Raw genomic sequence first — 27,845 nt, 5'->3', positions numbered from 1 at the left:
GCTTGGAGATGTAATTTTGAGTATATGCAGTTTTCACTTTATGCGCTAATCGCAGAATGGAACCCCCGTGTAAGAAAAGACTTGCCTGTATCTAGAACAGCATAGGTCCCAGTGCAGATCCTTGGTAGATGCCACTGCTCACCTCTCTCCATTGTGAAAACCAAATATTTCTAACATTTGTTTTAACCAGTTATTGAGAGGACCATGAGAGGACCTTCCCTCTTATCCCAGGTCTGTCTACGTTGCTTAAGAGCATTTGGTGAGGGACCATGTTAAATATTTATTGAAAGTCTAAGTACATTATATCCCCTGGATCATCCTTGTCCACATGCTTGCTGACACACTAAAGAATTCTAATAGATTTGTGAGGCATGATTTCCCTTTACAAAAGTCATGTTGACTGTTGCCCATGTTCATCTGTGTGTCTGATAATTATTCTTAAGTATAGTTTCAACCAACTTGCCTCTTACACTCAAAGTCAGGGTATGTCTACACTGCAGCTGGATGTGAAATTTCCAGCTCTGGGAGACGTACATGCTGTCACATTGATTGAGCTAATGAGCAAAATGTAGCAGTGTAGCTGCAGGCAGTGGCACAGGTTACTCACTCTCCATCTGAGCACATTCTGAAACCCTAGCTAAATACTCAAGCAGCTAGCCCATCCTACCATCCACACTGCTGTGGCTATACAGCTATTTTTAGCGAGCTAGCTCAATCAAAGATGGAATGCGCAGGTCTTCCCAAACTGTAGATTCCCTCCAACTGCAGAGTAGACATACCCTCAGACTAAAGAAAAAAATATATCCTTGGGTCACTACCAGAACTCTTAACTGACACCCACAATTTTCTGGAATATGTGTTTTTTAAACAAACAAAAACAAATGAAACAAAAATCTAGAAACTTTGATAGCTTTCCCTCAAACACGCTGGGGAAGACTTGAAGGAAGCTGATTGTTAATCCACTATCCAATTCTCCTCTCCCACATTTCTTTTCGTCAATGTGTTTATTGAGTGTTTTCTAAGAAATCAATTGACAAAGCATTCTTGTATTCCTGAGAAGTGACTAGTTATTGTAAAAGAAATGTTTTAAGACTCACAAATTGAGACAACTGATGGATCTGGTTAAATCAACAAACAACAAAACAAAAAAAAACCCAGATGCCACCAAACACTGAAAAGCTTGCTGAGTGAATAATAAGACAATTAATATATTTTTTAAAAAAGTTTTCTAAATTTAAAAGCAATAAAATCAGTTGAAAAAAAGGTCCATCACTTTGAACTGAACAACAAATCACCGTTTGCTCAATCATTATTTTAAAATGAGGAATAACACCTTTCTTCCTCAAATAAAAATCGGAAAGCATAATTATAAAACCATTTTCCAGGTGCATGGATTAAGTGATGATTCATATGTGCCATAGCACAACTTCGCCTCTTGATCTAAGATTCATGAGCAAACATATCAATTATATACTGTATACTCACCAGATGCAGATCCATGCATGTAGAATTGTGGTCACAAGCATTGATAATACAGTCATCAATGTCCTGGTCACATTTCAGTCCTGCGTATCCAGGGTTGCACAAACAATAGAAGCCGTCAACAACTGCAAGGACAACAAACAGCGTTGTGTTGCTAATTTAGAATTAATGTGAAACATTATTGTAAAATTACTTAATGTTAAAACAGGGCTGAATAACATCAGGAAGATACTTTTGACTGGCTTTACTCTAAAACATACAGTATTAAATTATTAAATCAATTATTTCAAATCTTAAAACTTATCACTGAAATATCTTGAAATAGTTTATTCACACAGAAATCAGCTGACCTGTACTGTAGAGTACTTTGCTTAAACAATTCAATCATTTGAAATAAGAAATAAATATCTATGAACCATTGTCAATTTGTGCAAAGGCTGTAAACACACCCAATTGACTGCTGAGAAATTTTCCACTGGAAATTGTGTGTGAAGTACATAGGGTATTTTTTCTTCAATAATGGTTTTAAATAAATATCTGGACAGCAAACATCACTTTTGCAGATATGTCTGCCTCATAGTACACCATTATTTTCGAGGGAAATTTGCTCAAGATTTTAAATTTGGCAGTTTAAGCTGGTTTCACTCATGATTATTTCCATGTTTCATTGTAATCCTCACAAGCTAATGATCAGAATCCTTCCTTTTTCATCATTAATGATATAAAGAGAGAAGTATCATTGGAGCATTACAGCTATACAAGGGACTAGTGACAGCAATAATTGTAGTTCTTACAGGGTTGGATTTATTACAATTTCACATAGGTCCCTGGATTCTTCATTATCCCTAAGATTTACCATGTAATCTATGCTGTCACTCTGTCTCTGTACATGTAACTTCCATTACTCTCATTAAATGCTTTGGGTCTTCCATGGCAACAGCATTTTTCATCTGTCAGGAGATGCTTAGCTTTCTCTGACTTCTAGATTTCTGCAGTCATGATTCTGCACACAGTGCAGTGGAACTGAGACCTCTGAGGAGTACAAGTCAAACCCACAGGCATCACAGACCGACAAGATATCCACAAAAGAATTGGCAGTTGGTAGCATGGGACACTTTACTTCCATACCATTTCTCATCCTATTTCGCATTTATAAATCTGACATTTATAAATATACTGCAAGTAAAAAACAAATGTAAACATGCTAGGAGATAATATTTTATTTGGCACACTAACTTAAATCAATTAGCTCATTCCAACATATAAATAAATGAGATGCATACAACTTGTTAAAATTTATCATTTTTTTGTAAACTAAAAAAGTGTTTTATGTGCTTAGACATTTGGGGCCAGATCCTCAGCAGGTATAAATTGCTCTGTTAAAGTTAATGGAATTAAGTTGTTTTCTACCAGTTGTGGATTTGTTTTTGAATGTCCACATTACAAAGGTTTAATCAAAATTTAACGTAAATGTGAACATTGCTCAGGTTCATTGTTCTTTACCTAGGGAACACATTTTATATATACACTATATAATCAAGAAAACCAAAATTTTATATAAATCTATGTTTGGATGTTAGAAATACTGTCCAGTAAGAGATTGTTACTCTGTTATACTGCAGTATTGAAATATATCATGTTATTTATATCTATGGTAATAATCACAATGAGCTAGGCACTACACACAGGCAGAGGAGCAAACAGCATAGCTCAGAAGTAGAGTAGGGTTTGTGCTCCCTCACTCTTGGGTTGATTCTCTGATATAACTGATTCTCTTGAATCTGGGGTAGGCTGGATTGAGAGCCAGAATCAAATGACGGTGCAGCACAAAGCAGATGGATGTAGCCACAGATCTGCATTAGCAACAGGGCAAAAAAAATGTACATATTTATTACATGTTCTAATTAAATACATTTACAGCAATTACACCCTACAGCCCTTAACCTAGCACATTGCTTGTAGGCATCCCAAATCTGTCTTTGGGAGGGATTTTAAGGATGAGTGGAAGTGTCAAGGTGTCTTATATGGTAAAGGCTACCATGGAGACAGCACACCATTACTAATATTTAGAGTCTTTATTAATCTACAGAATAATTTCTTAGCTTATAGGAAACCTTCATGCAGGAATCATGTGTCTGATACATGCACTTCTGAAACTACAAGCAGGCCAAGTGGTTGCAATGCAGCTCATTGAGTCAACCTATGGGATGGAACAGCAGCTATTGACTCCCTACAAGGTTTTGCACCACTGGATCCCATAGCCCCTCCCACAGCAACCCCTCAATGTCATGGCCTGTTCAGCACCAGCACAGAAAATCTATCTTGGGTGTAGAGGGTCCGAAGGTCCCAATGAACAGCTACTCTCACTAAGCACCACATCTGAGTACTTGAATGGTGCAGAGAACTTTGTATAGGCCCTCTGCAACTGAATGATTTTCATCCCAAAGGACCAATCCTGTGAAATTAATGTAAAACCTTCCATTGACTTTAGTGGGAGAAGTATTGGGACCGTATCAATTTAGGCAGGCTCAGGGCAGTGGTGTAGAACATATGCACACACTACTTTCTTCATTTGATGGATTCCAAATGACTCAACTGTAGGTCACAGACTCTCTCTTGACAAAAAAACCACTCTCCATTAACCAGGAGGCCTGGATAGAAGTGCTAAATGCCCCTAAAGTGCTGCATGCTCGCCAGTGGAAATGGGTTTGTTACAGTACTGCACACTTCTGTTTCTCATGGGAAAATTTTATTATTACTTTTTGTCTCCCTCCAGCTGTTTTTTTTTATTATTATTATTATTTTGAAACCATTACAAGCAATATTTTTCACAGTCACCAGATCCAAGCAGGGCATGTCTCTCTCCCTAACAGAAGACTGTCCTTTCTTCTGGTTTGGTTTAATCAGTTTCTTTCTTTTGTTTGTGCTTAATGGAGAGAACATACCATTTAGAGCAGTGCTTCTCAAAGTCGGTCCGCTGCTTGTTCAGGGAAAGCCCCTGGTGGTCCAGCCCAGTTTGTTTACCTGCTGTGTCCACAGGTTCAGCCCATCAAGGCTCCCACTGGCCGCGGTTTGCTGTCCCAGGCCAATGGGGGCTGTGGGAAGTGGCACGGGCTGAGGGATGGGCTGGCCGCCCTTCCCGCAGCCCCCATTTGCCTGGAGCGGTGAACTACGGCCAGTGGTAGCCGCGATTGGACGAACCTGTGGATGTGGCAGGTAAACAAACCAGCCCAGACCGCCAGGGGCTTTCACTAAACAAAGTGGCTTGACTTTGAGAAACATTGCTTTAGAGTTCTCTCATTCACAGTGTCTTCATCTCTTTCTGGAGAGAACTGGGAAGCTTAACAGTCCCTCCCAAAGCCACATGGATTTTGTAACTCAGATGACAGAACAAGGAGAAATGGTCTCAAGTTTCAGTGTGGGATATCTATACTGAATATTAGGAAACACTATTTCACTAGAAGGGTGGTGAAGCATTGGAATGGGTTACCTAGGGAGGTGGTGGAAACTCCATTCTTCGAGGTTTTTAAGTCCCAGCTTGACAAAGCCCTGGCTGGGATGAATTAGTTGGGGTTGGTCCTGCTTTGAGCAGGGGGATGGACTAGATGACCTCCTGAGGTCTCTTCCAACCCTAATCTTCTATGATTCTACTGCTTGCATTTCCTGGGCTTCAAATTTCCCTACCTGTCTTTAAGCAGTTTCCAGACTGCATGCCATTTAAAGAGACAGTAACTTTCCCAGAGCCACTGACTTAGCCTGCTTATTCTTCCAGCAATTAATAAAACATTCAACACATATTTAGTAGTCTGTATTTATTTGTCCAGGGCATTACATAATCTTAGAACATGTCTTGATGAGGCAAACTGGAAGATTGTTCTGTAGTATTAACATAAACTGATAGTTGTGTAACAAGCTTCTGGACAAAATCACATTCATTGCTGGAATGTAGCAGCTGCTAACCCATTGAGGGCAGGCGGCTGATTTTAATTTTCACAGGCATTGCAGAGAGAGCTATAGCAAATTTAAGTTATGGGTAATTAACTAAAGTATAAAAAAAGGGAATTTGAATCTGCATCTAGTGATTTCATGATAATATGTGGTTTAGTGAAACCTGAAGGCAGGGCTGGCCTTACCATGAGGCGAACTGAGGCAGCTGCCTCAGGTGCCAGACTGTTGTGGTGGGGGCGGGGGGGGGAAGAGTGGCAAAGGAAGCTTTTCTATCCAAGCAGGAAGGAGCTCTCCTCAGATACATAGACACAAATGTTCAAGGTGAGCCTTTGGGCCCCAGTGAGGATGAGAGTGGAGAGGAGATGCCTGATCTTCCAGTTACTCAGAGTGCTGGTGATCTGGCAGCTACTGCAGCATCCATATTGCCATCTCAAATGGATGTAACCATGCACATTCCTGAAGAAAAGTGTAGATCTGAGAAGAGTGTGGTGAAGGTGCAAGAAACAGATTCTGCTGAGTTTAGTTCCTTAAGTCTAGATGATCCAGGATTGTGGACTCACTTGAGCAGTAGCCTGAGGGACTTCCTTGTACTGCATGGGCCACAGCAAGTGAAAAACTTCATGATCCCCAAAGACAATGAAAATAGAAGTTTCCATCTAAAACCCAATGATGACAAAGTGGAGAGACCATGGCTTATGTACTCAAAAACCCAGAATGCTGCATACTGTTTTTGTTGCAAACTCTTCCAGTCTAATGTTCCAGCCACATTGGGTTCTACAGAAACAAAGGACTGGAAAAATCTGGCTAGAAATCTGGCATGCCATGAGAAGGCAGCAAATCACCAGAGAGCATTCCATAGGTGGAAAGAGCTTGAGATCAGACTAAGGTTAAAGGCCACCATAGATGATCAGCATCAATAGAAGATTGCATCAGAGTCTCTTTACTGGCAAAATTTTCTTAAAATGCTCATTGCCATTGTGAGAATGCTTGCTACCCAAAACCTAGCACTGTGTGGCACTTCAGATTAGCTTTATGTGCCAAACAACGGAAACTTCCTTAAAATTGTGATGCTGATGACTGAGTTTGATGCTGTACTCCAGGAGCATCTAAGAAGAGTCACCACCCAATAAATGTACACACACCACTACCTTGGAAAAAGAATTCAAAATGAGATCATACAGTTACTGGCAACAAAAGTCAAACAGAAGATTGTGGCAGATCTGAAGTTAGCAAGATATTACTCTGTTATTCTGGACTGCACACCTGACATCAGCCATATGGAACAAATGACTTTAATGTTGTTACAAAATGCACCAACAGAACCTAGTGAAAATGTCCCTGCATGGTGACTGTCAGAGAACATATTCTAGACTTCATTGACATTGATGATACTACAGGAGCTGGTATGACAAATGTGCTTCTTAAAAAGCTGGAAGATATGGGAATTGCGATAGCTGACATGAGAGGTCAGGGCTACGATAATGGTGCCAACATGAGAGGAAAGAACAGAGGAGTGCAGACATGGATCCAAGAGTTAAACCCTTGAGCTTTTTTTGTCCCATGCAGTTCTCATTCATTGAACTTGGTGATCAGTGATGCAGAATCAGCTTCTGCTGAATTTTGTAATGTAATTCAACGCATCTATATATTTTTCTCTGCATCAACTCATCAACTCAAATTTTGAACATCTGGGAACATCCTCTCTGACACTGAAACCACTGAATGCCACATGATGGGAAAGTCGAGTGGAGGCAGTAAAGCCTATCGAACGCCAAATTAGGAAGATAGATGATGCCATAGTTACCATTATGGATGATAATACTATGACAGGAACTATTCATGGGAGAACAGTGGCAAAGGGAAATGGAATCACCAGAAACATACATAACTTCAAATTTCTGTGTGGCTTAGTGTTGCATGACATACTATTTGAAATCAATGTTGTAAGCAAGAGAATACAGATGTTGACCTTGATATATCTGGAGCAATGGAACTACTGTACAAAGCAAAGCCATACATAAAGTCTTACTGGTCAGATGAGGGATTTCAAAAGTTTCTGAAGAGTGCACAGAAATTGGCAGAGGAACTTCACACTGAAGCTATTTTCCCACCCATTCAAGAATACAAGAGTCACTGAGGAAGACGACATTTTGATTATGAGGCACGGGATAATCCCATAAGAGACCTCAAACAACAAGTCAAAGTTGAGTTCTTTAACCAGGTGCTAGATTGTGCAATACAGTCAGTTGAAGAAAGTTTCATGCAGCTCAGGGAACACAGCAGTATATTTGGGATGTTGTATGATATTCCAAAACCCCTCACTATACCTGAAGAAGACCTACACCAGCAATACAGGGCATTAGAGACAGTGTTGACACATGATGACATGCGTGATATTGATGCGAATGATTTAGGTGATGAACTGAAAGCCCTTTCAAGATACATTTCAGCAGGATCAACTCCAAAGGCTGTTCTGGAATATATGTGCACAAATAAGATGACCATCCTCTATCCAAATGCTTTTGTTGCTCTGTGCATACTTCTAATACTTCCTGTAACAGTTGCCAGTGGAGAACGCAGCTTCTCCAAGATGAAGTTAATAAAAACACATCTATGCCCCACAATGACACAGGAGAGACTGGTCGACCTTTCAACCATCTCAATAGAGCATGAGCTGGCCCAAACTGTGGACCTTCAAGAAGCAGTTAAAATCTTTGCTACCAAGAAAGCACTGAAAGCACCACTTTGATTATTCAAACAGATAAAAATGCCAGTGTTGACTATGCAGACAAGAAAAGTTACATTTGCTGTTCAGGCATTTGAAAGTTAAGTGTTACTTAAAATTTGTTAACAAGGCATTTTAAGTTGTTAGTTCTCCTTTATTGAGGTAGGTAGCAGAGCAGTACCATAAGAGGAGTAGAACAGGAAGAGGGCAGAATTGAGACCTTTCAAAGTTTTGGCTCAAGTGAGGGGGCATGGGAGCATCATTTGAGCTCCCCATCTCTGGTGCCAAAATGTTGTGGGCCGGCCCTACCTGAAGGGGGCAGTTTTTGAAATTCACAATAGACCTAACATCATTATACGTTTAGGCTAAGAATTGCAAAGCTGCCTAGAGGATTCAGATGGAGAGTTTCCACTGAAATTGATGGTATCTGTGCATATAAATCTCTAAGGTAGCTTCGAAAATTTCAGCCTTAGCATAGTTCAGAAATGTACAAGACAAGTTCACTTTTTTTTCTTGCCTGTCAGTCCTGAAGGCAAATATGCAGTAATGCTCACCTAGAACCTTAAAAGAAATAATGCAGAAGCATCGGATGCTAGTGCACTTAATCTGATAATGTAGACAGAACACAAAACAGGACAGTAATTCATCAACTTGCCTCTAAAGACTACTGAAGAAATATAAAATAGAGAGTGAGAGAGAGATTCTAGAAGGCTGGTACTGATAAAGAGACATTACATTTTATATCAGTGTGATCATATTAAAATACAGTATTCACAGACATTAAAATTATTACACACATGGTCTCATTGCTTTGTGTTCTTTTCAGCAATTTGAAAATTACCACCATCAAATGCACTACACATTTGGCTAATTTAAGCATTAGAAAAGACAACTCAAATCTCATTAAAATTTCTCATTAGATGCAATTGTGACCCATAGAAACAAACTTCTGTGCCAGGAGTTGAGGTATTTTGGCAAAAATAATCCTCCTGGCACAGGCTCTGGAGTTTCAGATAGGCTACATTTCAATAAATTATCTGCTCTTCTCTCCAGAGCCACTCAGTTGCTGCATCAGATTCATTCAAAAGTAGGAGTACTCCATATTAAAGTGTGTAACCAGGGTGAACTTACTGTCATAGCAATATCCGTGGAGACAAGGGCTGGAGCTGCACTCATTGACATTGATCTCGCAGCGTGGACCTGTAAAACCCTTCATACACTGGCACTGAAATCCAAGGGGAAAAATGTCCAAATCCATCTCTTGTATGCACACAGCTCCATTCTCACAGGGATTGCTAACCTCACAAGGCCTAAACTCACAGTTAGAACCTGTGAAAGGAAAGAGGCAAAGCTGTCAGTGTTTAACTAATGAACCAATCCTAGCAGCTGCTGCCTATTATGTGCTCTGTTTTCTTTAGATCCCCGGTTAACCTCCTTAACTTGGAGACTCTCAACTATATTTTCTTTTTTTATTTTATTTTAAATAATACATAATAAATTTCTTTGATTTACAATTTTACAAACAGAAAAATAGATCTTATTTTGATGTGTTTTATCTATACACTCACTATAGCATTTTAAAATCTAAGTAGTTTTTTAATATATTTTATTATTCTTTTGTCTTTACCAATGTCCCCTAAAATGCATTTCATAAAATGTACTTATTTAATAGACATTTTATTAATGAATTTGATGCTTCCCTGCCTTTATTCCTGCTATTTTGTTGTCACAATCACCCTATGATTTTTTGTCAATTCATTCCAAATCTTCAACATGAAAGAAATGCAAATAATTGTTTTCGGTTTTAATGTTGAATATATGGCACATTTGAATTATGTTACATAAAATACCTATTTTGAAATTAAATATTTTCATAATTAGCTTCAGTGGTTTAAAGATCATGCCTTTATTGAGAATTAATGTTGACAATAAGGAGAAAGAAGTTAATATGGAAGTAGCTGAATCAGATATATACTTTCTAAATCTGAAAAGTTCAATTTTTTTTTGTGTATATGAATCCATTTTACATACTCTTTTCCCTTTGTGGTGAATGTGGTCTCTACATGAATATTACAGTTGGTCAATTGCAGCTCATTTTTCAGCTGCTTCTCACTTAACTGGTTTTACACAGGACCTGCAAGGGTTTCCTGAACTGGCTAGCTGACAATATGGGAAAATCCATAAAGGAGTAAGCACCTATTCTCTGGTCATGGATGAGTCAACCAGGGAGGTAGGATGGTGCAATGGTTAGGGCACTAGCCTGGAATTCAGAGAACTGTATTGATTTCCCTGCTCTGAACTTCTTTCCCTTACTCCTTGTATGACCTCTAGCAATTCACTTAAAGCTAGGTTCACATAGGGACTTTGGCTCCTAAATATGACTTTAGACTCATATTTTAAGGTCAGAAGGGACCATCATGATCATCTAGATTGACCTCCTGCACACTGTAGGCCACAGAACCTCACTCACCCACCCACACCTGTAACAGACTCCTAACCTCTAGCTGACCTCTATTTAAAGACTTGAAGTTAAAGAAAATCCAGCCTTTATGCTAGTTTAAACTTGCAAGTGACCCGTGCCCCATGATGCAGAAGTAGATAAAAATCAATGCCAATCTGACCTGGCAGGGGGGACTTCCTTCCCAATCCTAAAATGACCACTTTACTACAGTAGCTTAAAAAGTATAAAGCATTGGAAACAATTCAATGTAACCTCTGTAGCAAAGTGGGCACCATTACACTTTCTGAGTCAAAGTGAATTCCAGGCTTTCAGATCTGATTCAAGCTTTTTGTGAGTAGAATTACTCTGGATCTTGGTGGAAGAAGGCAATTCAATACACTATTATGACCCATGCTGCATATCAGCCCCAACCAACTGAAGCTCCACATTTGATTTTATTGTCTCACCCCAACTAAATTTGCATGCCCAGTCACAGTATTGGATATGTGTTAAATTGTTTCTAAATTGAAGACTCCCAGTCTTACATGGGACTTGGAAATCACAATTCAGAGATTTATTTTAAAAAAAAGTGAGGGGCTGGGTCCCCTAGTATAAATTAGTACCGCCTGGGTAAGTTATGATAGCTTCCAACAGCCCCAATAGCCAAAATAGGAGCTGAGAATCACTAGAATATAGAGAAGTGCTGACCTTGATAGTTGTACTGGCAAAAGGGCAAGATCTGGAGTACTGTGTCCAGTTTTGGGCCCCACACTACAAGAAGGATGTGGAAAAATTGGAAAGAGTCCAGCGGAGGACAACAAAAATAATTAGGGGGCTGAAGCACATGACTTATGAGGAGAGGGTGAGGGAACTGGGATTGTTTAGTCTGCAGAAGAGAAGAATGAGGGAGGATTTGATAGCTGCTTTCAACTACCTGAAAGGGGGTTCCAAAGAGGATGGATCTAGACTGTTCTCAGTGGTTTCAGATGAGAGAACAAGGAGCAATGGTCTCAAGTTGCAGTGGGGGAAGCTTAGGTTGGATGTTAGGAAAAACGTTTTCACTAGGAGGGTGGTGAAGCACTGGAATGGGTTACTTGGGGAGGTGGTGAAAGCTCCTTCCTTAGAGGTTTTTAAAGTAAGACTTGACAAAGCCCTGGCTGCGTAGATTTAGTTGGGAATTGGTCCTGCTTTGAGCAAGGGGTTGGACTAGATGACCTGCTGAGGTCCCTTCTACCCCTGATATTCTATGATTCTATGATGGCACAGGAGACATTATGCTACCTCTTTCGCACCACAGGACCTCCTACATTGGGTGATCTTCCCATGGCTAGTTACACTCCAGTGCTAAATTCCACTGAGGTACCATGAGAAGCTACTCCCAAGATCTCACTATAACACAACAGTTTTCCACTTTTGGAAACAGATTGTAACACTGACTCCATGCACCATTTACACCCACACAGAACATAGCTAATGCTGGATATGTGGACTTTGCAATGAGCAAGGCTGTAAATGAGTCCTGGTTGTTCTCTTGTGTACGTGGAACAGCTACCGATGTCTACATAAACAGATTTGTGAGTCTTCTTACTGCCATGCCTCTGTGTATGTGGACATATATAGGAACACAGTAAAGGTCATACTAGAGTAGAGCTGTAGCCTATATACTCCTATTATCCTTTTTTCAAGGATGGTCCTCATAGCAAACAATTATGGAATAACAAGCCCATAAGCAAAATTTCTTCCTAACCCTAAGATACAAGTAGTTGATTTATGCTCTGAAGCATACTGATTTATATCCCTAATAAATAATTATCATATATAATGTGACTGTGACTGTTCATTTCCCTACATGAATTTCTAATACATTTTAGCATTCTTGTTCTCAATACCTTGTTGCAGTGATTTCCAAAGGCTAATTGTATGTTGTTTAAGAAAAGTATTCTCTTTCCTGTTTTAAATTTGTTTCCTTTCAATTTGAGTACAATTTGCTCCTATGTCATAAGAAAAAGATAAATCAGATGCTCTTACTTTCTCTGTATATATATTTGCCTAGTTCTAACATGTCCTAATTTATTTGAATCCTCTCTAAATGAAACAATCCTAATCTTTTCATTCTATCCTCAAAATGAATTTCCCTCCATACCGCTCATCATTTTCATTGCCTTTCTCTTGACCATTTCCATATCTGTTCCATCTTCTGAAATAGTGGCGACCAAAAGGAATGCAGAATTTAAAGCAAGCGTGTATCATCAATTTATATACTGGCATGTTATTTCAGTGTTATTTTCTATCTTATTCTTTATAAAATCTAACATTTTGCTTGAAATTTTATCCACTGCTGCACAGGGAACAGCAGCAGATATTGTGATTGAGCTGCCAAGTTCTCCCTCGTATTAAGAAATTATTAGACTAACCTAAGTTCAATTAACTTGTTAAATTCTTTCTAAGGAGATAACTCTGAAGGATCACAATGGGGCATGAAGTTTGAAGATTTTTTCAATCCCCCTGTTTTTTTCCTTTTCTTTCCATTTTAAACCTTGTAAACTAAAAGAATCACTGTCTCTGTGACATCTAAATTGCAGGAAACAATCAGATTTTTCTTTTATTTGGAAAACACAAAGCAATAAAAAAGTGCAAGAATTGAAGTATTCCTGGTGGATCAAACCCTGATTAAAAAGAAGCTGATGTACTCCCTCCTGAATGTTCTTTGTTAATTATTAACATAATTTTAATAGAAAAAATCCCCAAACCTCTATAGACTATAAAGATAGTGCTATTTTTATCCTATTTTTCTTCAATATTATAACATTTTGAGATTCAATCCAGACCACTGGGGGTCTGTGAAAGCATCTTCACTCCAATATGGGGTCCCTCACAAAGCTTTGCTGCTGTGGCTTCCAACCTGGGCTCCTCACAAACAGCCAAACAGCATACAGGGCACATCCTGCATGTCTGAGTATAGCCACAACCCTGGTCCAGCTATTCTGACCCCAGCACCATGTCAGCAAACACCAGCCACACTCTGGTTTCTAGCAGCCTTGATTACTACATGTAGGGTGACCCCAACACACTCCCAGTCCTGGATTTTTCCCCAAAATTGTGTGTTCTGCATTGCTTAATCCTCTCCTGGACAATCCAGATATATTAGGTCTGTAGCCTCTCTAAGGGGATTAAAATACAACAGCTTGCCACCTTAAATGGAGTTACCAGCCAGTTCACATCACTGGATTAGTTTTGATTAAAAAATAAAATGAATGTATTTAATTACTGACAAGTTTTCAGTGAGTATGAATAATGAGGCATGTAAGTCAGAAATGGTTACAACAAAAATAAAAATAAAACACTTCTTAACCTAGACTTGGTTAAAGATGAAGTCCCTTACCACACTTTCCAGTAACACTTCTAACCAAACTCACAGGCTAGGATCTGCTCTCAAGGTCCAATGGCTGTTTTCATTTGTTCTCTTAGGTTAAAGAGAGAGATGGACAGGGAGAGAACTTTGGTTGTTATTGCCCCTCACTTCTATAGTTCAGTCACCTTTTGAAAAGCATTTTCCTGAGCATGACCCCCAGTTAAAGTTCTGTCCCACTGAGCAAGGACACATGGACTTTGGTGGAAGAAGGAGGCCTCATACTATTTCTCTTCACCTGCAAATGCTGAAATGCATATTCTTTGTCTCTTTCTTCCCCCTCTCACTGTCTAAGGACTCTGATTACAGCTTGCATGCACATTGAGGCACACACAGCCCTCAGGCCTGCTTGACCAGTTCTACCTAATTGGGGCTATATGAGTTTGAACATGTTCCTTTATCATCATGTGGGGCGGATATAATAACTTTACATATAATGTTGCTACATACATTTCACCATGATATTATTGATCTGTGAGTTATTAGTTTTCAAATGATATCTTACAAGGCATATCTTGCACTAAGATTATTAAAATGGTATGTAGGTTGTGACTGCAGGAGTGCATTTAGTCACAAGTGCCTTTTGCCTTTGCCCTTTCTTCCTAAACTAACAGTATACTACAATTGTTTAAGGTTTATATGAAATAGAGGGTGAACAACTTTGGTCTGGTTTCAACAGTGGTCTTCAAAGGCCTGTGGAATACTTTGCCTATTCAAAATATCAGTTTATTTTACCTCATCATCTGAAGAAGTCTCCCATATTCCCAGAATTTTGGAGAATATTTCTGGGCATATGTAGGAGTTCAGCCGGGGCTTCCCCCCACCAGGGGCGGCTGGGAACCAGGCCGGCTCACTACTTAGGTCCAGTGAATCAGGGGAATTAGCCTGGCTGGGCGGCAAACAGTCACCAGCTCAGGCCCTCAGATAGGGGCTGGGCGAACAATTTAATATTAGCAAGGCCCCAGCCCTGGCTCAGGGCGGGGCAGCAAACAGTCAGTGTTTCAGGCCCTCAGGCAGGGGCTGAGCAAACAGTTCAATAATAGGCCCAGGTCCTAGCTCCTCAGGCCTGGGAAAGGGGGAGATGGCCATCCACAAGTTGGGTGGCAGGGGGGATGCAGGCCCTCCCACTCCACTGCATCCCAGCCCAGGGCCCTAGCAGTGGTAGATGACCCACTGCTGCGTCAGTGGGGATCCTGGCCACAACACACTGACATGGGCTCTGAGCGTACTGCAGCCAGACTAAGGTCAGCTGCTCCTGGGCTACTTCCAGACTCCCCCTCCACAGGTACCTGCATCTGGACAGAGTCTTCCAATGAGTCAAGCACCATGGGCTCCTCTGGGTACCCGGCGAGCGCAGGGGCGGCTCTAGGCATTTTGCCACCCCAAGCACGGCAGGCAGTCTGCCTTCGGCGGCTTGCCTGCAGAGGGTCCGCTGGTCCCACCTGCAGGAGGTCTGACGAAGCTGCGGGACCAGCAGACCCTCCACAGGCAAGCCGCCGAAGGCAGCCTGCCTGCCATCCTTGTGGCGACCGGCAGAGCGCCCCCAGTGGCTTGCCTCCCCAAACATGCGCTTGGCATGCTGGTGCCTGGAGCCACCTCGGGCGAGCGGTAAGCTTGGCAGCTCCTCTGGGCAACTTGCCAGTGGCAGGTTTACCAGCTTCTCCGGGGTCTGATCGGCGTCAGGCCAGTCCTCAGGTTGGCCGCAAGCTGCAGGAGTCTCCCAACCAGGAGCTAGGCCACAGGCATCTGGCTTCTCTGGTGGCTGGGCCTCTAGTGAGCTCTGGGGTTGGGCTTTTGTACTTCCAGTCCTGCGCCCTGAACTCTCCGGGGGCGGGGCAAGCTCCACTGGCTCTGCCCACTTTGGCATCTGGAGGGGCTCGTCCCCCTCCGGGGCGGCTGGGAACCAGGCCGCCTCACTACAGCATATTTTTACAAGGAGTAAATAAATATCAACAAGTTCATGCAAGGTATTGGAAGATATACTTGGGTATTACATTTTCAATTCCTTGTCTTCTCTTCACATATATAAATATTCATAATACATGCAGACAGATCTATAATCTTTGCTTCACATGGTGGTGATAGCAATGGTGGTGAAAGCATGGATCCTTCAGTCAGAGTGGAATTGACCTTGGTCTTGGCATCATATGTTCACTGGAATCAGGATCTCATGTAACTAATGAACCAGTTTTACAATGTGGCAGAAGAGCTGTTAATGCAAAAAGCTCTAGAGAGCAAAGCCTACTGTGAGTGAACAATGGAAAAAAGACTAGATAATCTTTATAATTGTTGCTTTAGTTATGAAATGAATAACACCCCCCCAACACACACTTTCCCATGTCTCCCCCTATCCCAGCTAGTCTCTGTGGACTCAGGGATAATTATAGTGCTGATTACAGACACAATTAGGTGCAGTATATAAACCTGAACAGAACAGCACTGAATAGGAAGTACAGTAGATGCAAAGGTCCCTTGTGGTAACAGACAGACTGGGCTGTAGGTAGCTGGAGAAAGACCAGAAGATCAGGACAGAAATCTTCTCTTTCTCTCCTCTCAGCCATCCCTAACTGCAGTCAGGGCCGCCCAGAGGATTCCGGGGGCCCGGGGTCTTCGGCGGCGGGGGGCCCTTCCATTCCGGGACCCGCTGCCGAAGTGCCCCGAACACCCGCGGCGGGCCCCCCGCCGCCGAATTACCACCAGAGCGGGACCCGCCGCCGAAGTGCAGCCCGGTCTTCGGCGGTAATTCGGCGGAGGGGGGTCCCCGCTGCGGGTCTTCGGGGCACTTCGGCGGCGGGTCCCGGAAGGGAAGGGCCCCCCGCCGCCGAAGACCGGGCTGCAGTTCGGCGGCGGGTCCCGCTCCGTCTTCAGCGGTAATTCGCCGGCGGGGGGTCCTTCCGCCCCGGAGCGGAAGGACCCCCGCCGGCGAAGACCGGGAGCGAAGAAGCTCCTGCGCCCGGCCCCGCAAGACTTTTCCGGGGCCCCTGGAGCGAGTGAGGGACCCCGCTCCAGGGGCCCCAAAAAACTCTCGTGGGGGCCCCTGTGGGGCTCGGGGCCTGGGGAAATTGCCCCTGTTGCCCCCCCCTCTGGGCGGCCCTGCCTGCAGTGAGCGTTAAGACAGAGGACTGAAGGAGAGTCCATGTGACAGGACAGGAGGCACGTTGTCATGAAACACTGGAATGCAGCGGGGGCGAGGTGGGCAATCTAGTAGCCTAGATCTTAATTATTTTTCCCATTTTCTCTACTCACTGCCTTCACGGCTTCTTCTAAGTTGATGGAGGCCAAAAGGAAAAAAAAAATAAAAAAAAAAATAGATGTGACCACCAGGCTTGTAGTACATATTTTTCTACTTGCAGCAAACATTCCTCAGAACAACAGTGTGGTAAGGAAATAGTTACAGCAGGATCCCTATCATCTGCATGACTTCTAGATTTTGAAAACAAGTGGATGCTCAGAATTTAAATGTTTTCTTTAGACTCTTGCTCAGTGCCACTACCTTGAGGAGTAAGAAGAGAAATCCAGAGAGGATGGGACTGACTATAGATTAGATAGATACACACTCACCTGCATAGTATCTGGAGTCTAACAAAATTTCCATCCTTTTTCTTTTATCTCATTAAGCAGAGAAATAAGGGACCTGATTCTCCGGTGTTACACTAGTTTTGTGCCTATTTGACTTTTCTTGAGCCAGTGTACTCACATCATCCTAAAACTGGAGAATTAAGCCTAAAATATAGAGCTGCTGCTAACCTCTAAAGTTCACTTGCTTACTTTTTGTAGCATCTAAAATATTCAGTTGCTAATAGATTCCTAACTAAATACATCTTCAGCAAGTGTCTATCATTTCCCACTCTTCAATCATATACTTTCAGAAGTGTAACTTTTTCCCTGCAGTTTTCTGACTAGTGATTTTGAAAAGTTTCTTGGCTAATCCTCAGTCTTATTTTAACTTTGAAATTCTTGAACCTTTTAAAATTACCAATTGGGGACTGCATGGACCAGAAGACTATCTGCATATAGTAAATGCTTTCCTCTTCAGAAAGATCAGCTGTTTCCCTATGGGATAGGATGGAAAGCAATAGGAGGCCCTGTTAATGCTGGAAAATTGAAAATATTTCCTAGAAGTGTGTGTGGGGGGGGAAACTTGTATAAAACTAATATTGTACTTGAGGCTATGTGTTCCATTATTATACCTCATGTGAATTCTAATTACTCCCTGCTTTACTTTGGTGTTTGTACTGTATTGCATATAGATGAGAGGTTATCCAAAGGCCAAGCCACCATTAACTGAACATGCATGTGAAGAAAGGAGACATTTTGACATTACCATTATACTTCAGAATGTTAGTTAAACACTCAAAGTGCATTACTTAATGTTCTTCTGCTACTGAAATGCAAATGATTTTATTCATCTTCAAACTGGAGGGTTGAGAAAGCAATGGGACAGGGAAAAACTATATCCTCTCCCTTACATCTTACCCTTTCTTTTTCAACCAGCAGAGGCGAGAATCAGGGTTATAGTCACCTATTGTTCCCATCCCTCATTCCCTGGAATACAAGAAATCTATTAAATTTAATGAAGGTCTACAAAATAATGATTAATATAAATGAGGAGGTCCTAATTTTTTTTTCAATAAAATATTAATATGCAAAGAATAGTCTAGTTAAATAGGATTCATAACACTGTAGCCAGATTACAAATACAACTCTAGAAATATTTAAAAGAAAAAAGGAAAAATAGTTGCAAAATGTATAACGGTGAAGGAATTAAGTTTTCTATAAATCATGATTTAAAGTGGAATATGTATAAAATCATGAAAATCAAAAGGAAAAAAAATAAAATCCCATCTGTCAGTGTGTCAACAGGCAGTTGAAGTTACTGGTCACAGTTTAGTAAAATGATTTCACTGCCACTACTGGTCTCTCTTAGTTGCATTTTTAATTTAATTTAAACAGATGTAGATTAATAGAACAACACTACTTGGAGGTTGGTCACTAGCTTCTTTATTAAAATGTGTATTAAATGAAGAATATAAAATTAGTATGGCTGCTACCCTCCCACACTTTTTTAAAGTTAGACACTTATGATGGACTATTTCTATGTGAAGCCAAGTAGAATACTAATATATGCAAGGCACAAAAATATATTTGATTCATTTGAATTAATCTAATTATAAAAAAGCAGGAAAATTCCTTAGATGTTTGGAATATCAATTGTGTTTCTAATTTATTAGATCAGAGGTTCCCAAACTTGGTTTGCTTCTTGTTCAGGGTAAACCCCTGGTGGGCTGTGAGACGCTTTGTTTACCTGAGCGTCTGCAGGTATGTCCACTCGCAGCTCCCAGTGACTGTGGTTCATCATTCCCAACCAATGAGAGCTGCGGGAAGTGGCACGGAGTGGGCCATTGCTTCCTGCAGCTCTCATTAGCTGGAAACGGTGAAATTCAGCCACCCCTGGAAGCTGCAAGTGGATGTACCTGCAGATGCTCAGATAAACAAAGCATTTCATGGCCCCTCCGGGGGCTTACCCTGAACAAGCCATGAACCAAGTTTGGGAACCCCTGTATTAGATCCATGGTTACTAAAGGAGCATTGTGACATGATAAGGCCTCAGCTGGAGTATTGTGTCCACTTCTGGGCACCAAATTTCAGAAAAGATGAGGACAAATTGGAGAAAGTCCAGAGAGGAGCATAAAAAATGATTAAAGGTCTAGAAAACATGACCTATAAGGAAAGGCTGAAACATTTGGGTGTGTTTAGTCTGGAAAAAAAGAAAACTGAGATGTAACATAACTATTTTCAAATACATAAATGGTTGTTACAAGGAGAAGGGTGACAAATTGTTCTCATTAACCTCTGAGGATAGGACAAGAAGCAATGGGCTTAAATCGCAGCAAGGGAGGTTTAGGTTGGAGATTAAGAAAAACTTCCTAATTGTCAGGGTGGTTAAGCACTAGAATAAATTGCCTAGGGAGGTTGTGGCATCTCCATCATTGGAGATTTTTAAGAGCAGGTTCAACAAAACACCTGTCGGGAATGGTCTAGATAATACTTAGTCCTGCCATGAATGCAGGGGACTGGACTAGATGACCTCTCGCGATCCCTTCCAGTCCTATGAATCTATGATTCTATGATCATTGAAATAATGGTATTGTAAAGAACCAACAAGGAAGTGGCAGAAATCTGACCAGGGTAATTTTTATGTTTAACGTTAATTAGTGTTAGAATATATTATAAAAAGGAGTAGTTTTGTTAAAATTGGGGATCGGATTTTAATTAATTAAAAACGATTAATATCCAAAGGGTACTGTTAGCTTCCAGGATTATAAGGCTGTACTTCACTCTGATGTCACAATTTTATCTTTGAGTGTAAGTATAGTTTTAGTATTGTGTAAGTAGTAATTGCATGCCTGTTTGCTTATTTAATCATTTTTCTTTTGATTAAAATTTGTTTTTAATCATAGTGACACCTAGTGATCCTCTACTAAATAAATATTCTTTACCTACCTGGATGCTCAAACCTGAAAATTAAGGGCAAGTCTACACTACAAAATTAAATTATGTTGACATACAGCCACCACAATAATTAAATTGCTTTTGCATGTCCACACTACTCCTTGTGTCGGCAGTGTGTGTCCTCACCAGGAGCACTTGCACCAATTTAACAGTTAGTGTGGGGCGCTGTGGGATAGCTTCTGAAAGGCAGCAACTGTCGATGTAAGCAACACAGTGTCTACACTGACTCTGCATTGACCTAACTACATGAACCTAAGCGCTATACCTCTTACAGAGGTGGAGTTATTAAGTCAGTGTAGTGGGTGAGTTACATCAGTGGGAACTACATTTTGGTGTAGATGCTTACAGAGTTAGGTTGACATAAACTGCATTACAACACGATAGTGTAAATCAGGCCTGAATTGGATTTTCCTGCAGCCTTATTTTTAACAACTTAGTATTAATTGGGAATGTTTCAACATTAAGCTCTGGGTTCACAGTGTATAACTGGGATATCAAAGGGTAGGTAGATAATATTTATTAGAAGGCAGTAACTTGACAGAGGAGTAAAGGAAAGAATGCCAGTAAATCAAGATGAAAAGTGGAACAGACCCAAAGACCCAATCAATTCAATACACTTTTCTAGCCATGGTTAGCTAATGCTAAACTATTTTAACTTCTTCTCTTCATTAACTCTTTGTATGCAGTCATTGTTTGTTGATGGAATGGATTGTGTGTATTCACTAAGGCTTTTTTTAAACCAATGAGTAAGGCTACGTTTTAGTCACAGGTATTTTTAGTAAAAGTCATGGACAGGTCACGGGCCGTACACAAAAATTCATGGTCCATGACCTGTCCATGAGTTTTACTATATACCCTAAACTAACAAATTGGGTGGGGGACCACATCTGTGCTGGGGGTGGAGGTCTGGGGGTGCCATGGGTGCTGGGGGAGGTGGCCCAGCACCCCTGCTGCTGCTGGTGGGGGGGTTGGGGGGGGCTAGCAGGGGCTCCCTGCGTGTCCCTGCAGCTCCTAGGTGGAAGAGAGGACAAGGGGCTCCACACACTGCTCCCACAACAAGCACTGGCTCTGCAGGTCCCATAGGTCAGGAACCATTGCCAATCGGAGCTGCAGGTGCACTGTGGGTGCGGGCAGTGCACGGAGCCCCCGGCCCCTCCACCTAGGAGGTGCTGCAGAACCATGCCAGTGGGAGCCAATGAGCCCCCCACCTCTAGGTAAGCACCCCCCCCACAGCCCCAACCCCATGCCCCTAGCAATGACCCCCCCACACACACCCAAATTGCTGCTGCTGGCCACTGCAGAAGTCATGGAGGTCACGGAAAGTCACAGAATCCATGACCTCTGTGACAGACTCACAGCCTTACCTATGAGAACTTTATAAATATCTAATAACATACATAAAATAATGAAAAGACAAATTACATATTTCATTAGAGGATTACTCTTTTGTGACAGCATATCCTGTGCGTGTAAATGATATGCCTTTCTACTAAGCAAAACAAACATATACACATGAATAATGAACAACTTGTTTCAGGATTCTTAAATGTATCTTAGTTTAAGAATGACACATGTATTGCATATTAGTAATGGCATTTCACTCACAATCATACCATTTCACTCTTTCAAAGCATTTTTCTTTTAATATCTTTGCAAGTACAATTCAATAAATGCCATGATCTAGTACCAGAAATAGGTGATTTCCTGTCATGGAATCCTTTGATTTGCTAAGCCATTACTAACTGACAGAAGTGTCAATTTTCAAAGAGTGATATACAAAATAAATTATCTAAGATAAGTTTGTTTCCCCCCCCCCCCCCGAGAATATGGACATTTGTTTTCATTTTTTTCCCACTGGAAAGAAGTGATCTAGTGTTTCTCCTTCTTGTTAGAGAAATTTCAGTTCAAACAAAAATAAGTTTTCTGATGGCAACTAACAAAAAATTCAATTTCATTTATGAACATGTTACCAGATAATTTGAAAACAGTATTCAAAGTCAACATTTCCCCAGTGGAACTGTGAATCGGACACACAAATATATTTGAATTAAAACTTTCAATCTAATCATGACAATATGGTGGAAGTTGCAATAAGCAGTTTTTATTAACTGCTCTTGCCCAGCTCCAGGACAAAATGCAAATACTCAGTTAAAATGAATATTTTCCAAACAAATACTAAATATTCTTCTTTAAAAATATTGATGAAAAGGTACAGAGATGGTTACTACTTTTTGTGTGCACACACAACATATTCATGCAGTATACATTGATCACTAATGCACTGTTTCTCTGCTGGCCATTTTGATTTCCTTGTGGATTGGGAATGAGTTTTGAAAATAAATATAATAATTATATAAATAATTTTCACAAGTGGTGAACATCCATCAGTAGCCTCTGATTGCAGATACATACTGCATTCCATTATTTTTTCTTGAAGTGAAACTGGAAGCTGTTTCTCCTGATAAATACATATAAAATCACCACCTCTTGCTGATCCTCCATAACAGCCCTCCTTGACCTGGTACAGATTTTCTAAGTTCACAGTAAGTCAGAAACCATGTTGACTTCAGCTGCTGGGTCTTCAGCAGTCTGCAAAATCAAGACATTATTTAGGTGTCTAAATATGGACTTTCAGGTTAGGTCCAAAAAGGGCTTAGGTATCATAGCATTGCAATAGCTTTAGGTGCTTTGCTACCCAGTGCAATCCTCAAAACCAGACTTAGGCACTCAGGCTCCCTATACAATTCATGGGGAGAATTAGGTACTTGAAAGGGATTCACAGAAACTGATCAGGGAGCCACCTAAGCTAGCCAGTAGGAAATGCTGAGGAAAAGGGGGAGTCATAAGTGCCACCCCTCAAAGGTAGTTAGCTGCCTGACTCTGGGCTGTTAACCCTCTTCTGGAATTAGGCTCCTAAGCCATGTCAACAATTTCTAATGAAAAAAACAGCAGTATAGTCAATAACCCAGTAGTTAGGGCTACTTATATGGAATATGAAAGACCTGTTTTTAAATTACTGCTCTGCCTGATTTGGAGGAAGGACTGGAATTAGCTCCCCGGTGAGGGCTTTAACTACTGGGCTACAGAATTACCCTCTTGCTTTCCCTCTCTGGCCCAATTAAGATTTATTTTTTATATTGGGAGACACCCCCCACCTCAATCGCAGAATATGGTATAGCCTGGGGGTTAGGGTACTAGGAACCTCATACAAAGTCCCTGCTTAGGATCAGGGAGAGTAGGGATTCAAATCTGGCTCTCTCACATTCCAGGTGATTGCTGTAACCGCTCACGGGGTAATGGATATTCTGGAAGAGAGATGCTCCCCAGCCAGCCCCCAAAATTCCTGATCTGGTCCCCTCCACCACCAGCAGTCTTTTGTGGAGGTTAGTCATGCTTTGAGCAGGCCAGACAAATTGGCCACCATAGGCTAGTTAGGCAGGTTAACACCAAGATTGAGAATCTCATCAGGATTTAAGCATGAGCTAAAGTGAAGAGCTGTTTGGCAGCATCAGGACTTAGGCAGTTTTGCATATGTCCACCAGAAACTTAGGCACTATGGGGACTTCACTAGCATGGGCACCTAGGAAATTTGGGTGCCAACAAAGCTGGGTGACAGCTGAGCAGGGGTTTTGAAGATCTCAGTGGCACCTAAATATTGGACTGAGGCACTTAAACTGGCAGTTTAGCCTTAGGAAACTGACATTAGCCTCTTATGCCCAAATCCACAAAGGGATTTAGGTGCCTAAATCTGGGACTTAATCACCTAAATCCCAAATGTAGGCATTACTGCAATCCACAACCCTCCCCCCCCCATACACACACACTCAAATGCCAGCTAACCATGTAGGTTCCTAAATTCACATGCCATCTGAATTTTCACCTAAAATTTCCATAGGTGCCTAAATTTCTGTCTCAGGGTATGCACACTACTGCCTCTGGCAGGAGCCCAGATACCTACCTCACACCTAAGCCTCAACACAATCCTCAAACCAGGTAAAATTGAAGGTGCCCCACCTTGTTAGGATATAGATATTCAGGCCTGTCTGCAAAAGTACACAAAAATTACAAAAACAACTTGCTACATGTGCCAACAGTTATACACACTTACAATACACACTACAGGATGGCACTCACAAAATTTTAACCCTATCAAAGGAGGAGAAGCAGTGTTTTTGGTAATGGCCAGGATGTTGGACCATACTGCAGTCATCAGGACTCTCAGTGTTGCTGTGGATTTTCATAGCAGCCGGTGTATTGTTAACTGTTACGTTGAATATGGAAACAATTAAGGGGGGCACAACCCCCTAGTAAACAGCCACTAATTATAACCTATACATAATGTAGTAAGCCCTACCCCTCAGTGCACTACACAACCCGGACCCAACCTTCTCGGGCCCACTATAATGGGAAGTATGGAACACTAATTGGAATAGGTGTGGTATGCCCGTATGAGAGAAGGTGCAGGGCACGGTACTACACTAGGGGCACTAGGGACAAATGGAATACCGACACCTTCCACCTTAATGCCTGGCACTATCAGGAAATGTGTCGCCATATGTCCTATGCTTTTCCGGGGATACCTAGGCAGGAGTATTCCAAAAGGTAAAAAAAAAAAAAAGGGGTGGAGTGTTAGGATATAGATATTCAGGCCTGTCTGCAAAGGCCTATACTTTAAGAATTTAGGTGTATTCTTATCACTTAGCTAGTTATAGAGGTATAAAAGAAAGAATCAAAAATCACTGTCTGTGTAGTGGCCTCCTCTTACTGTGACAGTCTGAGTCCTGGTTCTTTAGCAGTCTTTCACATCCTGGATGAGTTCCCTAATCATTGGGCTAAAGGTTATGAGACTAACTCCTCCTTTGGTCATTTTCTGTGGATGTAATTGGGTGTTTAAGCTATTCTTGCCAAATATGCATAGGCACGTAAGCCAATTCCACTCCAGGAGACACGAGCACCTGATTCAGTGAGGAGGATGAGCTTTAGATACACCGCTCTGATAGCCATCTGCTATTGGCTTTCTTAGGCAGCTTCCCATCCTCTCTCTTGTGGATCCCATTCTCAAGTGTCTTTCTCTCTCTGCCTATGCATTGTATAGGGTGCCTAACCCAGGGTTGGTGGATTCCAGTGATTTTCAAGGTGCCTGCAAGTGAGACATTACAACATTGAGGACACTGAGCATGGTAACACCTAAGTCATGTTTTGTCTCCAGATCGCACCCTATTATATTCCTTCACTTACTGGCAATATAGTATTTTCCTAAGTTCAGGTTGTACATCCCGGTACAGCAACTGTGTCTTCCTCTATGGTGAGAATGCAATTTGGATGCAATTAGAATATTAGAAGGGCTACTGCAAAAGAAATATCGATCTCTATAACCAAGATAGTGCCTGAACCATTCTTCCCTATTTCATAAGAAAAGTGTCAAACTTCAACTGGTCATTGATTTTTTTTTTAAATCCTCCTCTTCGTTCCACATTTTCCCTTTGATATATATAAAATCATCCAATTTCAGTTCAAACAAAAATAATGAAATACAGCATGCCTGTAAGCATTACTTCTTATGAAATTAACAAAACTGCACTTCGGAGAGAATAGGGAGATGTTATCTTTTTATTTTTCAGAAGAAATGCAAATTATGCAGATTTTGTTGCACAAATATATGAAAATTTTCACACCTTTATAAAGTGTCATACCATAACACTCTTACCTTGTTAGTATTACTGCAAGATAAATGTTCTTTTACTCTGAAATAATTGTCACCCGATTACTGTTTTCTTTTGTATTCCCTTTGGTGAGTCTCAGGGCACAGATAGACTTTCTTTATTATCTACAAATGGCACTGTACTGAAATTATTTATAATGACTAATTAGTAACTTTTGTACATTGTCTGTGTTAACTATTTTCCACCTACATGTTTTCTGTGTTAGTAGTTTATGATAATGTATTGCATTTTTTGTGATATAGTATTAGACATCTCTCTCTGTTCCTGTCACTGTATTTCTAATAGTGCTAAAAGGTTTCTACAAGGTTACAGTGAACCACCACAGTATTTTCCAGAATAAATGTAATCAAATGGAATTTGTGGTGAATGTTTCATTTCACAATGCCGCTCAATAGAGAAATGTTAAATCTCTGAAGAGGTAGCCTCATATACAGCTGAGACTTTATAGCAACCTGAAGAAAAATGCTTGATATCTGTATAAGCATCTATTTTCCCCAAGGACAGGGGGTTTTTAAGCTTCTTAAAGCTAAATGACTGTACTTATTTTAATTTGACCATCTAAAAGAAATCTACATTGTTTTCTAATCAATATCTATACAGTCCAGTAGCCCTAAGTAATAAGTTTTCATTAACACACTACGAGTGTCAAATCCTAGAACAGCAAGTAAGCAGGATTTAATATTTAAGCTGTAAAGTAAAAAAACAAAACAAAAAAAACCACCTCTAAATATTAAAGCCCTGGGAATTAACTTTCAACACCTTTGTTAAATTTTCCAAAATGTCATTTTTCCTGACCTTGAAAAAGGTTAGGTGCACCTCTAAGCTTTTCATCACTTCTATCAGCTAGATGATTAGTTCCATCTATTTCATGGCATAAATCCACAACTGGGGTGATTAAAGGCTAGTACACGTAAGTTAAAGCCTGAAGAACTGTAGAACTGGATTGCAAAAATAAATATCTGTAGATGCATGCATAAATTGGTTTAACTGGAAAACAAGAAAAGTATTGCTCTCCCAATTTAAAAATATAACAAGCTCTTTCAGCCCATATTTACTGCAGAGTAATGAGCAAGTGAAAGATTTTTGCAGAATGTGTGTTCTCATTTCAATTTCAAAAAAGGTTCAGTTTTGTAATTTTTCATAGACAATGCTTATATAGTATATATAGTATTTAAAAAAAAACCCAAGAATATATTTGAGAAGCAGTACTTACTTAGCATTTTTAAAACAGGAAATGTAAAATCACTAAGGAAAACAAAACCATGCAACCATGCCAAATCTAAGCACAAAAAAAGTCACACATCACAAACTTAAAATGAGAAATAAAACAAAACTGAAGTCCAAATATTACTGTTCCATACCTGCATACATTTCTGCAAAGACAGAGATAAAACACAAGTTGAATCTATTACTTCTGTGAAACATAGTTTCTAAAAATAAAATAAAATAACCAGGCCATGCAAATAAGATAACAATTATTGAGTAATGGAGATATGTATCTACCTCCATGTTCCCAAGTTTTGTATTGTTCAACACTAAAGCACAATTCATTGTAAAAATTGAAGAGTTTTATTACTCTCTCTCAAAGTTAGGGAAGAACATTTC

At 40.7% G+C, this 27,845-nt stretch overlaps 1 protein-coding gene across 1 annotated transcript in view; it reads right to left on the bottom strand.

The window, feature by feature from the left end:
- LOC120401373 (protein eyes shut homolog) overlaps window positions 1–27,845 on the bottom strand; it is a 676,185-nt gene that overhangs the window by 449,965 nt on the left and 198,375 nt on the right. The window contains exons 9-10 of the mRNA XM_039531293.1: window positions 9,287–9,484; window positions 1,486–1,607 (exon numbers count right to left, since the gene is read on the bottom strand). Coding sequence (XP_039387227.1) covers window positions 1,486–1,607; window positions 9,287–9,484 — 320 coding nt within the window. The remainder of the gene's footprint in view (window positions 1–1,485; window positions 1,608–9,286; window positions 9,485–27,845) is intronic.

This window comes from Mauremys reevesii, linkage group 3 (genome assembly GCF_016161935.1).
Source record: "Mauremys reevesii isolate NIE-2019 linkage group 3, ASM1616193v1, whole genome shotgun sequence".
NCBI lineage: Eukaryota > Metazoa > Chordata > Testudines > Geoemydidae > Mauremys > Mauremys reevesii.
Note: the sequence above shows the minus strand (reverse complement) of the source record. Positions and strands in the feature narration are given on the sequence as shown.